This window comes from Periplaneta americana, chromosome 13 (genome assembly GCF_040183065.1).
Source record: "Periplaneta americana isolate PAMFEO1 chromosome 13, P.americana_PAMFEO1_priV1, whole genome shotgun sequence".
Lineage (NCBI taxonomy): Eukaryota > Metazoa > Arthropoda > Insecta > Blattodea > Blattidae > Periplaneta > Periplaneta americana.
The window spans coordinates 138,789,903-138,807,359 of NC_091129.1; the positions used below are offsets into that span (position 1 = coordinate 138,789,903).

At 34.8% G+C, this 17,457-nt stretch overlaps 1 protein-coding gene across 1 annotated transcript in view; it reads left to right on the top strand.

Annotated features, from left to right (window-relative positions):
• The window catches only part of LOC138712494 (pre-mRNA 3' end processing protein WDR33-like), a 76,021-nt gene that overhangs the window by 49,044 nt on the left and 9,520 nt on the right, over positions 1-17,457 (top strand). Inside the window, exons 5-10 of the mRNA XM_069844370.1 lie at positions 3,412-3,538; positions 5,571-5,804; positions 8,943-9,154; positions 10,248-10,378; positions 15,598-15,673; positions 16,291-16,473. Of these exons, the coding sequence (XP_069700471.1) occupies positions 3,412-3,538; positions 5,571-5,804; positions 8,943-9,154; positions 10,248-10,378; positions 15,598-15,673; positions 16,291-16,473 (963 nt within the window). The remainder of the gene's footprint in view (positions 1-3,411; positions 3,539-5,570; positions 5,805-8,942; positions 9,155-10,247; positions 10,379-15,597; positions 15,674-16,290; positions 16,474-17,457) is intronic.

Here is a 17,457-nt window from a genome sequence, read left to right on the forward strand (position 1 = left end):
AACTTGCTTAAGATAGCCATTGTGTCGTCCATTTCCTTACAGAATATCTACAGCAAATGTAGCACTTCGGGGATGGTCATCTGACAACAAAGTTTGCATGATTTGCACTTTGTACGCATCAAACAGCAGCCATCTGTGTAAAATTTTTTACATCTTCGGAAAAGTCATCAGATAAAATGTTTGGTTTTGTTATTTGAATGAAGCGTATAGAGTTGTAGAAGTAAAAAATTTTGTGTTGTATGTATATAGACCTATCTTGCAGTAAAATTTGTTCTTGAGGCCCGAAATGTTTTGGCGGGGTCTGGCTTTGCATTTCGTATGTTTCCACAGGTTTTGAGGTTGCACTTGGAAAACTTGAACTGAGGCACATTTCTTGTGGCCCCATGGCCTAGCATTCATCAGCCTTCACTTCTTCCATTTAGAACTCAGTCTTTTGTCAATGCTGGTCTCAAGGGTGGAATGGGGAGAGAATAACAGTGAATCAGCATGTGATCTAGTGTGGTTATGCATTTCGGGAAAATAGAAATAGAAAGAGATGCGAGAAATAATGATGATTTTTTTTTTATTATTTTAGTAGGTTATTTTATGACGCTTTATCAACATCTCAGGTTATTTAGCGTCTGAATGAGATGAAGGTGATAATGCCGGTGAAATGAGTCCGGGGTCCAACACCGAAAGTTACCTAGCATTTGCTCATATTGGGTTGAGGGAAAACCCCGGAAAAAACCTCAACCAGATAACTTGCCCCGACCGGGAATCGAACCTGGGCCACCTGGTTTCGCGGCTAGACGTGCTAACCGTTACTCCACAGGTGTGGACAATATTGATGATAATTGTAATAAATTCATTCTTAGAGTATTCTTTTCGAGAGGAAATAATATTGAAAAAAGAGAATTTTTAAATTATGATAAACCGACGCCATCACTGACAATTTTTCAGAAAGATAACCTTAAAATGTGAGCTTTCAATGGATCCTGGTGTGAGCAACATAAATGGGTCTGTGGTAATGTGGTGCGAAATAAACTTTTCTGTTTTGGTTGTGCTTGTTACTGTCAAAAAAAGAAGAGAGAGAACAATGTGGCTTACTAACAGCTTCAGTGATCTGAAAAATATTTCCAGGGGATTTCAACATATGCTTCTTCAGCTGAGTATAATATACGTTGCTTTATAAACATTAGAAACATAGCATAGCAACTTATTTGGTGAGTGACATGTTATTATTTTTCATTAATAATAATAATAATAATAATAATAATAATAATAATAATAATAATAATAATAATTTATTTTATTTATATTTAATGTGCTGTACAATAGCCAGTGGCCAATTACAGTTCAGCACAAAGAATATAACAAAAACATAATACAAAAATAATTATTACATATAAATACAGTTACAATTAATCACAATAATGACGATGAATGGATAAATAATGGATGACTTTAAAATACATAACTAAGAATACTATGAGACAATAATAATTAAGTATAATACCTAAAAGAATACATATAAGATAAATCGTTGCCAAGAGCTACTAAGTCTATACATTGAAGGGATCGAATTCGCAGCCATGCATGTTGGCATTTTTAATGCATCTGGAGACTGGTGAAAGGAATTTCGAATTTCTAATATGGAAAAGTTTGTGGGCTCTCATATCTTTTGTTGGAATACGTAAGGTAATATTGTTTAAGGAAGAGTCACAGGATATATCACCTTTGAGGACTTTACAAAAAACAGATAATCTAGCTCATGGCGTCTAGCATATAGATTTTGACAATTAAAATATTCACATTTTCTCTCATAACTGTACCCGGAATTAATGGGCAGAAATCTGAATGAACATAAAGATATAAATTTTCTTTGTATATTTTCTAATTTAGCCGAGTCTGTAGTTGTAATCGAGTTCCAAGCTACAGATGCATATAATAATAATAATAATAATAATAATAATAATAATAATAATAATAATGTCACTCATAATAAAGTGTCATCAATAATAAACATTTTGTATTGAAGGTAGCCTACTTAAACTAGTTACATCAGGCTGAAGGTAGCCTACTTAAACTAGTTACATCAGGCCTCACCGAGGATTTTGGTCACCAGCCACTACTGGTTTATGCTCACTCTGTATCACGTTCACAATTTAATTTTATAAGGTAATTGTGTCAGTGGTTATTCTGCTACAACTTTGTGCCTACATATAAAGTGTGTTTGAAATTTATTTCTGTCAGGAAAATTTTGTTCTCCCTTTTTCCCTAATTTAACTGCTGTACATTCTAACAATATGTCCAATTCATGCAAATCAAGCTTTCAGGTATAACTCCCTGTAAAGTTGATTTGAATAATTTCGAGGGAAAAATTGTTCCGGGGCCAGGTATCGAACCCGGGACCTTTGGTTTAACGTACCAACGCTCTACCAAATGAGCTACCCAGGAACTCTAACAGACACAGATCCAATTTTTCCCTCTATATCCACAGACCTCAAAGTGGGCTGACAACCATCAAGCAACCAACGTTGAGTGCACACTAACTCTGTGTGACTTAAATTGTGGTTTTCTGTTAATGAACAGTGACGTGTATTATGCAAATCAAGCTTTCAGGTAGGTCCCGGGTGTGATACCTGGCCCCGGAACAATTTTTCCCTCGAAATTATTCAAAATGTCCAATTGATTTCTGACAGAAAGTTCTTTTCTTCGATATTCAGTACTGGCATATTCTAATGATGTGTTCCAATTTTTTCACACAGTACCATTATTCCTCAATACTTATTGCTTTATATCATCGGAGCAATATGCGCAATTGTAGTATGTGCAAGTTACGTATATTGCACTGTTTTTTTGATATGATACTGATCAGTGCACCTTAATTTTTTAATCTTATATAAATTATATTTCCATTTCGTTAATAATTTATGATGTTTAATTATTTATAGCATGGTAATTCTTGAAAAATTACGTTATCATCTATTGTTGTATGCAAATTTACAAGTAAATGTAGGGATGTGGTATTTCTAAACCTGTGTGCAGTCCATAATGCATTTCAGTTTCTATATGCGTGCATGTGATTTTAATGTTTCATTTGTATTTTAATATTGAATATCGGTTGTATTATTGATGTTGTTGTTTAGACAATTGTCTGAAGACAGGTTTAAACCTCATAAGTGACATCAATAATGCATTTCTCATGTGGCAACTAAGCCAGGAGATAATGGGTTATAGTGGCCAGTTCCTTTCCCCCCATATTATTGATATTAGTCTAAAAATTTCAAACTTATGAATTTTACCCTTTTAAGATATTTTCATAGCCATATATTATTTACATGGATCATAGAGAATTTCAAGCATTTGACATGTATTCTCTCATCTGTCTATAATTTATCTAAATGACTGGTTGTGGTATTTTAATTGCAGGACATGGTGCAGATGTGAAATGTGTCCACTGGCATCCACAAAAAGGTCTCATCATCTCAGGTAGCAAAGATAATCAACAACCTGTTAAGTTATGGGATCCAAAGACAGGACAATCACTTGCAACATTGTATGTACTGATTTTCGTATCTTGAAAAGTACCTTTGTATTAACTTAAGTATTATTTCTTAATTATTAAATTCATATAATCTAGTACAGGTATAATGTCTAAGTAAACTTATGGGTACTTGATTGTAATTTTGCCTTTGAGTATTACCTTCTAGGAGTAACACACCAAACCTCTAGATCACATTTACTGTATTAGACATAGTCTACAGTGTACCATTTGGAGCTGAATCTACATTGCACCAGAATGATGGCGATGATTATGATTATAACTAATGGAAAAATGGACTGATGGAAAGGAAGTGGGAATACTCTGCAAAAACATGTTCAAAATACCATCTTTATTCACATATTCCATTTGAATTCAATACGATTTTAGTCCAGACTTTCGGCATGGAATGCTTTCATTCTAGCCAGTGAGCTAATGTGGCATTTCGTATAAAAATGTAAAATAATAACTCATGAAGTCGGAATCCTTTGCGTAAAGGTGTTGTATTAAATAGTCAGATGTCAGAATTAGTGTGAATGACTCGTCAGTTGTGTAGTGTTTATTGTTGCACTGTTGCATCTCTCGCTAGCTTATGCAAAGCTATGAGGTGTAGTTACAATATTGGCTTGGCTATAGTGACAAAAAATATGCATTCAGAGTTAGTAATTCTTGTTCTGTTTAAATTATTGCTGTACATAAATCATACAATTTCTCTTTCCTTTGATTACAAATATTCATGAAGTCTTAAAAATATATACATTCCAAAAGTATATATGATAAAGGAAACTTTTAAAAGTGCTTAAACTTTTTGTAAACAAATTACACGAATACTGGTATGAATAGTTAATATTTATTGCAACAGTCATGTGACTACAATGATGAATGATTTACTTATCTACAAGGGAGGATCGAAAAGTAATGCACAACAATTATTTTTGACAACGTATTAATAGGTAAGCAAAACGAAATAATGCACAAGAAGGCTACAGATTTTACCTATTTTTGACATAGGAACCAAGTCTCTCGACACATTTCTCCCATTGTGACACCCGATTCAGTACACCTCGTTCACAAAACTCTGTTTTCTGAATGACTGATTTCGCTTCTTCATCTGAACCGAAGCATTGGCCTCCTAGAAATTTCTTCATTTGTCTGAAGAGGTGAAAGGTCTGGACTGTAGGGTGAGTGATGCTGCCTCAATGCCTCTGATATTGGGTGGTGTTGCAGTGGTCACTGGTTGGCCAGAACGTGTTTTGTCTGTAAGATTTATTCAGCCCTCTTCAAAGAACCTGCATCACCTGGAGATGTTGCTACAGTCAGCACCATACACCTCCAACATTTCCCTGTGGATTTCGCTTGGACTCTTTTGTTTTGCCTACAGAAAACGAACTACACCTTGCTGCTCTTCACAAGTAAATAATGCTGGCACATGCGCCATCTTTACTTATAGTCGCGATGCTGTTATTTCCAGCGTGACTCCTCCTCTTTGCTTACGTCTTAGGAAGTGAAGGCTCTATAAAGTCTAGGTAGGTAGTTTCGTTGGCCATTTTTGTTCTTTCGTTGCCGAGCTACCACATTCGAGGAATCTATTTGCCACACCGTTAAACATTATCATGTCGTAGCTCCTATGATAATAAATCAAACACACTGTAATTCAGCAAATAATTGAGCAGCAAATGACGTCTTCGTGTGCTTTCTGCGAATGCCAACGAAAGAGCCAAAATGGCGGGCGGTTATATTAAGTATTTATCGAGCCTTAAGAAATGAATAAGGTCTTCATAAGCGAATCACAAGACGCACACGTTTAAATGTAGCCGACCTGCAACGCGATTGGCTGCCGGAAATTAGAGCGACGGGACTATAGTAGTTACCACTCATTCTGCCACGGTGACTGCTGATCGAGCCAGTGCTGTCTGTAGTGCAAGATTCAAACTAACTATCTGCCAACCAAAATAGTATTTCGTTAAAAAAATTGTTGTATGTTACTTTCCAATACTCCCTCGTACATGTGAGTTCACAAAATTAAAACAAAAAATAAATTTCACAGGCATGCCCACAAGAGTACAGTGATGGATATAAAATGGAACTCAAATGGTAACTGGTTAGTGACTGCATCGCGAGATCATCTCCTCAAGTTATTTGACCTGCGTAACTTGTCACAGGAAGTTCAGACATTCCGTGGACACAAAAAAGAAGCAAGCAGTGTTGCATGGCATCCATACCATGAAGGACTGTTCTGCAGTGGAGGCTCTGATGGAGCTATTCTGTTTTGGCACGTAGGGTAAGTGATTAAGATCTACCCCAGAAGGCTTGCGCCTCCAACTTAAGACTGGTTCACAATAAACCGGGAACGAGAACCAGAATGAAAACGAGAAGCAGAGGACGTGAATATGAAAATTTTTGATTCACAATAAACCGAGAATGTAGACGACTATGCATATCGATATGCATGTCAATAAGATATGTAAAGTCGATATTACGCATTCTGATGTTATTTGTGTATAATTGACCAATGGTGTTCTCTCATGAGTACAAGGCAGCCAACATAAACACAGGTTAACCAACTTCGAAATTTCAACTGATATCTTTCATTAGGTACGGTACTATAAATATGCCCATGCATCTTTATTATCACAACCTATTTTAAGTCTACCATAATGTAAAATAATTATAGAAGAAACATTTGTAATAGAACAAAAATGAACACAACAGTAGTTATTGAATTGAAGCATGAATATGTAGTGTGTAATACAACCAATACAGTAGTAAAATATGATTCACTTACGATCGATGTTCAAAGATGCAGCTATTGAAAGCCATGTAATCTCCTTCATTTTCTCATCTTTATACGAGGCGCGCTGCTTATCGTAAATGTGAGGATTTTCCTCAACACTCAATATTAGAATCTCATCAAATAAAACTTGCTCCATGATGCACAGCACAGAACAAAATAATGCATAGCTTATGTCACAGTCTTCTTGCTACAAAATATACGACGACAAAATAGCTTTTAGATGGCAATAGAATGAATCTAGTGGGCTGAAATCGGAAACATGAACGCCAAAGTTGAAACTTGGCCAACTCTCCATTCCCGATCCCGGGCTCCGGCAAGCTTTTCGTCAATTGTGAATGCTCACATTTAAATGTACACATTTTAACAATTTTACAGTTTTCGTTTTCGTTCTGATTCTCCTTTCTGGTTTATTGTGAACCAGCCTTTATGATGATCAAGGAACAGACTAGAACTATTTTAGATTAAAGTATAATATTGATGTATGTAACTACTGAAGCTGTTGCAGCAATTTTTTAATTTTAATTATGAACTTTTATCATTATCATCTTGTTGAAACAAAGTGTAATATTTTAGAGATATTTTCATTCACTTACCTGCTTTTATGAATATTGTGTGATAAACTTTCATTTCGAAAATTTTAAATCATGCATATACATAAATATAATATTTTTATTTAATTAAAGGAAATGGCTAAAATATTTTTTCTTCTTCTGTGTCTTACATGTGTAGAACCAAGTACCGGTACAGTAAAATTCTGTTGCGACGAAAAACATCAGAATTAATTCTTTAAGTTACGGGAATGAAAGTAACTTACCTTTACTACATTTACATTTAAACATATAACTTTTAGAAATAGATCTCCAATGATAATGAAACAAAGTATAATAGATGCATAATGATAAACATAAATGTGTGTTCTCCACAATACTTGAACACACGGAATAGGTCAAATGATCTATACCAGAAAATTTTATGACGATGATGATGATGATGATGACGACGACGACGACGACGATAAACATATTTTAAAGAGATCGAAAGTGGCACTCTGATGAAGAATAGAATACCACACTCTGCAGTTTCTTTGTTAAGAATTGTTCATTTTATTCACATTGCAGATCATTTTAAAATAAAATAATCGATTTTTTTTTCTGGGTATATCTATAGTTTTTCTATATAGAAATTATTCAATTGCTGAAAATTATTTCATTACCTTTCTTTGCTGAGAACTGAATGTAGCATATTGAATTTTACTTCTTTCATCAACGAAAGACAGGAGAGCTGAAATAAAGTGGAGAAGATAAAGGAGATTAGGATAGAACTAGCAAATACTAACTACACACATATGCATGAATTCTTTATGCTTGGCGAGCTCAGACCACTCGACTGAAGCCAGGCATAATAGACGCAACAAAGTAGGCGATTGTTCCTGGTCTGTACCTTAAGTAGTAGTTCTGAAACATTGGAGGTACAAAACATGAGCGCATATTTTAGAAACTCATACATATCCTTCCGAGGCTTATTGTTAGGTTTCGTAACAAGCTGTTCTTACGGTGATGGGTTGTTAGCCCTTCGCCCAACCCCCAAACTGGAGGACCACCCCTTATCGGCTGTCCACGACTGCTTATTCAATATATTCGCAGCTACCGGTTGTTCTGTATGGCTGTGAAACTTGGACTCTCACTTTGAGAGAGGAACAGAGATTGAGGGTTTTTGAGAATAAGGTTTTTAGGAAAATATTTGGGGCTAAGAGGGATGAAGTTACAGGAGAATGGAGAAAGTTACACAATGCAGAGCTGCATGCATTGCATCCTTCACTTGACATAATTAGGAACATTAAATCCAGACGTTTGAGATGGGCAGGGCATGTAGCACATATGGGCGAATCCAGAAATGCATATAGAGTGTTAGTTGGGAGGACAGAGGGGGAAAAGACCTTTGGGGAGGCCGAGACGTAGATGGGAGGATAATATTAAAATGGATTTGAGGGAGGTGGGATATGATGGTAGAGACTGGATAAATCTTGCTCAGGATAGGGACCAATGGCGGGCTTATGTGAGTGCGGCAATGAACCTCCGGGTTCCTTAAAAGCCAGTAAGTAAGTATACATATCCTTCCTCAGTACTGTCCCTCCAATGATTATATTGCAGGATCATCGAAATTACTTATTTAATGGGGACCTTTTCTTTAAGTTATTTTAAACAGTTGTATGATATTACACAGAAGTCGAATGCCGAACAGGAAATGTTTTCAGGAAATAGTCAAGACAGTCCAGCCACAAATTTTTACACAAGGGGCCAGTAGAAATGGGTGGGGAAAACCAGGATGCAACATAACCATTCAGACGTGCATAGACTTCATTCTTCTTGGACACTTTTTAAATGCAGCGAATTTCTTTTGAAAAATCATACAAACTATTTTTACTTTTCTTCAACTCAGGTGACTTGAAGGAATATATACTTTATTTAAAAAAAATTAGTTATACATTTGACACAGAGTTATTAATGAGAAAGGGATTGTCTTGTCTGTATATCCATCTATCTTTTTTTTTTATGCATTAATATGTACGGACATTGAAGCACATGCTTTATAATAATAAAAAACAATGTGACTGGATTTCTCTAGGGCGGACAAAGAAGTGGGTGGTATTGAACAAGCTCATGAAAGTATTGTATGGACTTTGGCTTGGCATCCACTTGGCCACATCTTGTGTTCTGGTTCGAATGATCATACGAGCAAATTTTGGACTCGTAATCGACCAGGTGATCTCATGCGTGACAAATATAACCTCAACACACTGCCAGCTGGCCTGCCAGGCTTTGAGGACCAGGATGTGGGTATGTACTCAGATAATTTAATTTGTATCTATATAAAGAAAATATCATGAATTGGAATTCATATGCAGTAGAAAATAATTCGTTATCATAATACAAGGTACAAAAAAATGTACCTATGATGCTTAAGTTGTAGTTCTAGATTTTAAAATAAATTTGCAATTTTCTCTTCAAGTGTTTTACAATTTTACACTTACAAAAAAAAAAATAAATAAGAGAGTTGCACGTCCTTTCTGTGAATAATAATATACAATTGACATTGGTAATATCACACATTTATGTATTTTCTTTTCTTACTTGTTAGTTTCTTTTAAAAGAAATTAAGAAAAAGCGTAGATGCCTTAGCTATTTTCAATCTAACATAATTTTCATGAGTCATTGGATATTATGTTACTGATTTATTTAAATAAAGCAGAAGAATATGTACCGTGCTATAAACTGAAAACTGTTTTAACTAAAGAAAGAGATAGTATAGACTCAGAAACAAAATTTGGGCCACCTGAATTTTCTGAATTTTCCAACTGAGCATGTGCAGTATGTCATAACTAGAACTTGGAAAATTCAGGTGGTCCATATTTTGTTTCTGAGTCTGTACATAATTGAACATTGAATGAACAATGGTTTTCTAGAATTATTCTGCTTGAGAAAATAGTGATTCTCAAAAACTTACAGAAACAGTAACAAATGTTAGTAAAAGGGAAATGTAATGTACAGAGAATGAAAATCATATTCATTTGAAAACTGATGTTTACATTTTTCTATAAAATTAAGTGTTAACATACATATTCACCAAGTTTTCATTTACACTTGTAAAATAGTCTCTCTCAAGCTAAGCCTAGGGAAGCAGAAAAATGTGTATTCCACTTTGGAAGATGCTTAGACTTAAAAATTATTACGAAATCGAAAAATGTAATAAGAATAATGTAATATCTAGACATGTAGGGCAGTTTTTTTGGACACACAGAGAAGAAGGAAATACAATTTAATTTATTTAATGTATTATGCTAGAGTGATTCATGAACAGAATACATAGCTATGATTGAAGAAATACGCATGTATTCAATACTGGTTTGTTTTAATGGATGTTCTGTTTTAGATGAACCGGCTGTCATACCCGGAATGGGTCCTGAAGACAAGGTGGAGACTGTTGCAAGTCCATCAGTTGCTCAAATCCCTGGACTTGACTTTGACACATCTGAGGAGAGACATCGTGCTTTCCACAAAAAGGTATGTTATGTTACCCATAATGCTTGCCTAAGAATAAAATGATAAGATTAGTTAATTTTTTTATTCACATGTGTGATGGTATATATGTTGTTGTTGTTTTCTAATGCCAGGTGTTTGACAATAAAGTCATTTGACCTCTTGCACTCCAATATTTTTCAAAGATATTATCATGATCAGCCACTGAAGCACAGATTTGTTATACTGCCAGCATTCCATTGTAAGATGTTTAGTTGATTCTGTACCATTAAAGTAGTCCCTGCCCGGAGATCCGATTGGGGGACTATTTTACCTCCGGATAATTTTACCTTAATGGTACTCATTTCATATTGGAGTGAAAAATGGCAAGTTGTAGCCGATTTAAGTGAACACCATATTTTAACGTTTTGGTGGCTACTTCATTCACACACAACCCCCAGAATGTCTGGAGGACCACACCTGCTGTTGGTCGACGGGTCCATTGGACCTAGCTGGGAGATCTTGTTGATCACCAGCTTTCCCTCCTTAAGCCACTGGAGGACGATTTTAGTGCCATAGCAGGTCAGCACTAGGAACAGAAAAGTAGAAAGAGGAGGAAGGAAAGGGAAATGAACCCCTAGGCCTCGAATGCTCTAATGCCGTTGGGGTCGAAGAAAGTAAGGTTCAGTCAGAGGACTGGATAGGAAAGGGTAAAGAGGGAATTAGATATTGGTTAGAGGAAAATTATACCAAATTCAGTCATTAACTCATCAAGCTGACCAGTGCTAATTGATGAGTAGACCCTCCCTTTAGTTCAGCTTGTAAAATTATGCTTACTAACAGCTGCACCATGGGAAGGTAGGGATGGGACATTGGGTATTTGTCCAGGTTGGTTCCTTAAAGCCTTCAATGGGAAGGATTAATTGCTCTTACCCCTGTATCCGACAGATATCCTTTTGTATATATATTAAATAATATTTTGATGCAAGATTTTGGATTTTTCCATCATGTCATAGAAACAAAAACATCCAATGTCTCGCAGTTATGCTTATATTATTGGCTCCATCATCAGAGAAAGCAGGAAAAAGAGGAACCCATCTATTGAATCTGTTAAAGAGCAAAGACGAAGAACAGCTCTTGTTAATGAATCCAACAGATAGTTTTCCCTTTCCCTGTCTTCCCTGTTGGCGTCAATGTCTGGAATTTTGGATGTTTTGCATACATTGGATATTGCTACCAGTACTGTGGAAGTCTGAAATCATTTATTACTGGTAATATTTTATTTCCTCATAAATTTTATAGTCAGAATTTTGGTAAGAAACATTATTTGTTAAGAACTACAAAAAAATTTTAAATACACACAAAGTTTTTCTTCACTTCTAAGATTGGCGTTGGATATGTCCCTGATTTACCTGAATAAAACTTGTTTTCATTAGTAGGTAATAGTTTTTTTTTTTTAATATAATTTTCTATTCAATATCTTTCAGAGCTGGTTTAACCCACCATTCTGTATAGCCATTCCAGAACACTAATCTATGCATCTTGTTTTTGTAGTATCAAATTTAAGGGGTTTAATTATATTTTTAAAGAAATACTGCTAAAATTATGTGTTAGTTATTAAACTTTTTTTTGTGATTTTTTAAGTTCACTGAATTACCGTGTTTTGAGTTTGAACTTCCCATGTGAAATGTAACAGTTTTTGTACGACTTTTAATTATTGTCACCACATTGAAAGATATTATTTTGTTACTTCAAATTTGCATTGGAGACTACAATTAAAAAGAAAGATTTTGTGTGTTCTATTTATAGAATTACTAATTGTGATTAAAATATCGACTGATAGTATCAAACATTGTGAATACAGGAGGTTAGGTTAGATGGGAATGGCATAACACAAATAGGAGATTATTTGTTGTATTATGGGGAAGGAAACGATAATCACCAATTAGGAACAGGATTCTTTATCCATAAAAGAATAAAATCAGCAGTAAAAAAGGTCGAATTTATCAGTGATAGGTTATCGTATTTAGTACTTAAGGGTAGATGGTGCGATATCGTAGTTATAAATGCTCATGCCCCTACAGAAGAGAAAGACGACCATATAAAGGATAGCTTCTATGAGGAATTGGAACAGACTTTTGATCAGTTACCTATATATCACATGAAAACTTTATTGGGAGATTTCAATGCTAAAGTAGGACGGGAGGATATTTTTAAACCGACTATTGGAAAAGAGAGCCTACACGTAATTAGTAATGACAATGGAGTTCGGTTAGTCAACTTTGCCACATCAAAAAATTTAATTGTCAAAGTACACCATTCCCCCATAAGGATATACATAAATATACTTGGACGTCTCCAGATGGATTGACACATAATCAGATAGATCACATCTTGATAGATAAAAGAAGACATACTAGTATAGTAGACATTCGAACCTTCATGGGGGCAGACTGTAATTCTAACCATTATTTGGTAATTGGAGAACTAAGAGAAAGACTATCAGTAGCCAAGCGAGTAGAGCAACAAGTTAATATTAGAAGATTCAATATTCCAAAATTAAAGGACAAGGAAACTAAGCAACATTATCAGGTCGAAATTTCAAATAGGTTTGCCCCTTTAGCAAGTTCCGACGAAGTTGAGGAAGAGTTAGATGTTAATAGCATGTGGGAAAATATCCGAGATAATATCAAAATTGCAGCTGAACAGAGCATAGGTCATTATGACACTAAGAAAAAGAAACCGTGGTTTGATGAAGATTGTTGCATGGTAGTAGAAAAAAGGAAACAGGCAAAATTGAAATTCTTACAGGATCCAGTTGAGGCGAATAGAGATAATTATTTCAATAAAAGATGGGAAGCAAATCGTACACTTAGGAATAAAAAGAGAGATTACTTGAAGGAAAAACTGAATGAGGTAGAAACAAATAGTAAAAATAAAAACATTAGAGATTTATATAAGGGCATAAAGGAATTCAAGAATGGATATCAGGCAAGGGTAAACGTGATCAAGGATGAGAATGGTGACTTGCTTGCAGACATTCATTCAATCCTGAACAGATGGAAAAACTATTTTGGACAACTACTAAATATACATAGGCCAAATAGAAATGATAGGGACGAAATTTAAATACAAACTGCTGAGCCATTTATACCTGAACCCACACTTTCTGAAGTCGAAATTGCGATAGAAAATCTGAAAAATTATAAGTCTCCAGGTATCGATCAAATTCCAGCAGAATTAATACAAGAGGGTGGAAGCGCATTATTTAATGAAATTTATAAGCTTGTACTTGCTATTTGGGAAAAGAAAATTGTACCAGAGTCCATAATCGTACCATTCTTTAAGAAGGGGGACAAGATTAACTGTAGTAACTTTCGAGGAATATCACTTTTGTTGACGGTGTACAAAATTTTGTCCAATATTCTTTAGAGAAGATTAACTCCACATGTAGATGAAATTATTGGGGATCATCAGTGTGGTTTTAGGCGTAATAAATCAACTATTGACCAGATATTTTGTATTCGACAGATAATGGAGAAAAAATGGGAGTATAAGGGTACAGTGCATCAGTTATTCATAGATTTCAAAAAGGCATATGACTCGGTTAAGAGAGAAGTTTTATATGATATTCTTATTGAATTTGGTATTCCCAAGAAACTAGTTCGATTAATTAAAATGTGTCTCAGTGAAACATACAGCAGAGTTCGTATAGGTCAATTTCTGTCAGATGCATTTCCAATTCACTGTGGGCTAAAGCAAGGAGATGCACTATCACCTTTACTTTTTAACTTTGCTCTAGAGTATGCCATTAGGAAAGTCCAGGATAACAGAGAGGGTTTGGAATTGAACGGGTTACATCAGCTGGTTGTCTATGCGGATGACGTGAATATGTTAGGAGAAAATCCACAAATGATTAGAGAAAACACGAGGATTTTACTGGAAGCAAGTAAAAAAATAGGTTTGGAAGTAAATCCTGAAAAGACAAAATATATGATTATGTCTCGTGACAGGAATATTGTGCGAAATGGCAATATAAAAATTGGAAATTTATCTTTCGAAGAGGTGGAGAAGTTCAAATATCTTGGAGCAACAGTAACAAATATAAATGATACTCGGGAGGAAATTAAACACAGAATAAATATGGGAAATGCCTGTTATTATTCGGTTGAGAAGCTTTTATCATCCAGTCTGCTGTCAAAAAATCTGAAAGATGGAATTTATAAAACAATTATATTACCAGTTGTTCTTTATGGTTGTGAAACTTGGACTCTCACGTTGAGAGAGGAACATAGGTTAAGGGTGTTTGAGAATAAGGTTCTCAGGAAAATATTTGGGGCTAAGAGGGATGAAGTTACAGGAGAATGGAGAAAGTTACACAACACAGAACTGCACACATTGTATTCTTCACCTGACATAATTAGGAACATTAAATCCAGACGTTTGAGATGGGCTGGGCATGTAGCACGTATGGGCGAATCCAGAAATGCATATAGAGTGTTAGTTGGGAGGCCGGAGGGAAAAAGACCTTTGGGGAGGCCGAGACGTAGATGGGAAGATAATATTAAAATAGATTTGAGGGAGGTGGGATATGATGATAGAGAATGGATTAATCTTGCTCAGGATAGGGACCAATGGCGGGCTTATGTGAGGGCGGCAATGAACCTCTGGGTTCCTTAAAAGCCAGTAAGTAAGTAAGTATCAAACATTGTACTATCATTGAAGTATAGTTAAAAGAAAGAATTGTTTAGAATGGATAAGTATGGAGGGTTCAGAGCCATAGTGGGCCAAGCGCCATTTATTAAAAATGGACAAAGCAAGGGTTAAAGTTATGTGAATACCATAGTTTAATGAAGGTTGACTTAATTTGGTTTTAAAGTGCATACTTTATATTACCTGCTATATGTTTCATTAAATTATGGTAATCACTTAATTTTAACCCTGGTTTTCTCCGTTTTCAGTTTATGGCACTTGGCCCACTATGGCTCTGAACCCTGCAATTCAGAATTACTGTGAAATTTAAGTTACTGCATTAATTAAAAATTAAATTACTAAGATTACACTTTATACATAGCTTAATTATTCAAACTGTAGACTTCTTTCATATAGTAAATCTACTTCACAAACTGATTGTGCTGGCGTCACTTTCTTTTACTGTTATTACATTTTGCTCGCACTCATATTAACAGTTGAACAGTGTGGTTATGAATACAATTAATAATAAATAATTCGTTGAAGATAAATTATTTTTTTCTTGATTTCAGGTTCCTTACTCCAAACCAATTCCAAGAAATTTCCAGGCTCAGTGGAATGAGACAGGAAGAGCAAATCATGATGAAGGTAGAGCTATGATTTAATGTTGTAAATTGAAAACTGCAACAATGTATTTTAGATCAAATTGTTTGTTTCAAGAACAGTAGAGTGGATTGTGGTGTGTTCTCTTTCTTTTGTCATATAGAGTACTAGTTGTCATTTCTTGATTTTCTTAAAGATACTTGAACCATGCTGCGATATAATACTTTTTTTTTTTATCCAATGCCACCAGGTTGTCTTTTCGACATTTCTGGTCTTCTCTCCTGGCCGCGGCTTAATTGTAACCCACTTCTGAGGTTGGGCGCATAGATATAGCATATCTGGCAGAAGTAGTCTGAATAGATAACAAACTAAAGATGCCAAGAAACATAATCTAGCATTTTTGTATAATGTGTATTTTATTGCTTCAGTTTAAAATAATGGAAAATAAAACAAGGATGTAAATTTATTATTCCAGATTTCACTTATGTTTCTAAATTAAAAGTAGAATTTTACATTACAATTTGCTTGGGTGGTGACTTTGTGTGTTACAAGTATACGAAATAATTTTTCTGTTCTTGCATGCATATTTGAATAAAATTTCGTGAACAAATCTCATGAGAGAATTATATTCTGTAGCTCATTTCATATTTCGTATTTTACAGATGAAGAAAGTGATGAGGAAGAAGGCTCATGGAGAGGTAGAAAATTGTCAGGACCACCGAAAGATCCAATAACTGAAGTTATCACACAACTAATAGAAACAAATCCACCTCCAGGAGTTGTGCCTCTAAGTCAGCTTCAACCTCAGGCCATTATTGTATATGGAAAATTACTTCCAGTTGAAGGTACGTACATATACCAGCTTTTTTTTTATGTAGGTACACATTAAATGTAATATGCTATTTTCCAAGTTTTGAGAAATTAAAATGTCCAGAAAATCACTTGTTTATTATAACGAAAACAGATAATTAAACTTCTTATACTCTTGTATAAGTTGATAAAATTCTCTTTAAAAAAAATTTTGGTGAATTTTCAAATAGTGTATACATAAAATGTTTATATGTGTCATAGCCAAAACCATATATTGAAATATATTGTCAACAACTACGTAAGAATACAACACAAACACAAGAACCCAAAAAATACATCACACTAACTTAGAAAACAAAAACACACACAAGATTGCAACCTCATTCAAGAAATTAAATTACAACATTGCGTACAGAACAAAAATAATACTCTACAAAAACATTTCAACACACAAACAAACAAATACAACCATACAGGCGTATACAGACTCAAATGTAGCACCTGCAACAACTTCTACATAGGATAGACAAGCAGATCATTTCAAACACGTTACAAAGAACACATCACAGTCATAACAAAACACTTCCACATATGCAGAACACATTAGAAATGCTAACCACACCTACAGAGACATCAACACAGACATGGAAATTCTACACATCCAACCAAAAAGCCATAAACTAAACACACTAGAACGATACGAAATATACAGACACACAAAAACACATCTAAATGAAATTCTCAACACACAACTAAATTTCAGAACACACTCTTTGACTCCACATTACACTACACAAACACACCCCCACAGGAAACAAAACAAAAGGTGACAAGATCAGCAACAGTCAGTTCTGAAGAAGGTCAGTAACAGACCAAAACATGTTAACCAGGTATGATAGAATTTAACACGAGAAAGATGTATAATACATATTCCGAACCTAATTATTATTGTTTAATGTATGTAGGGTGCAAACAGTTTGGAATTGAGCTTTGATCCAGCTGCTTACCTCTTTCTAATG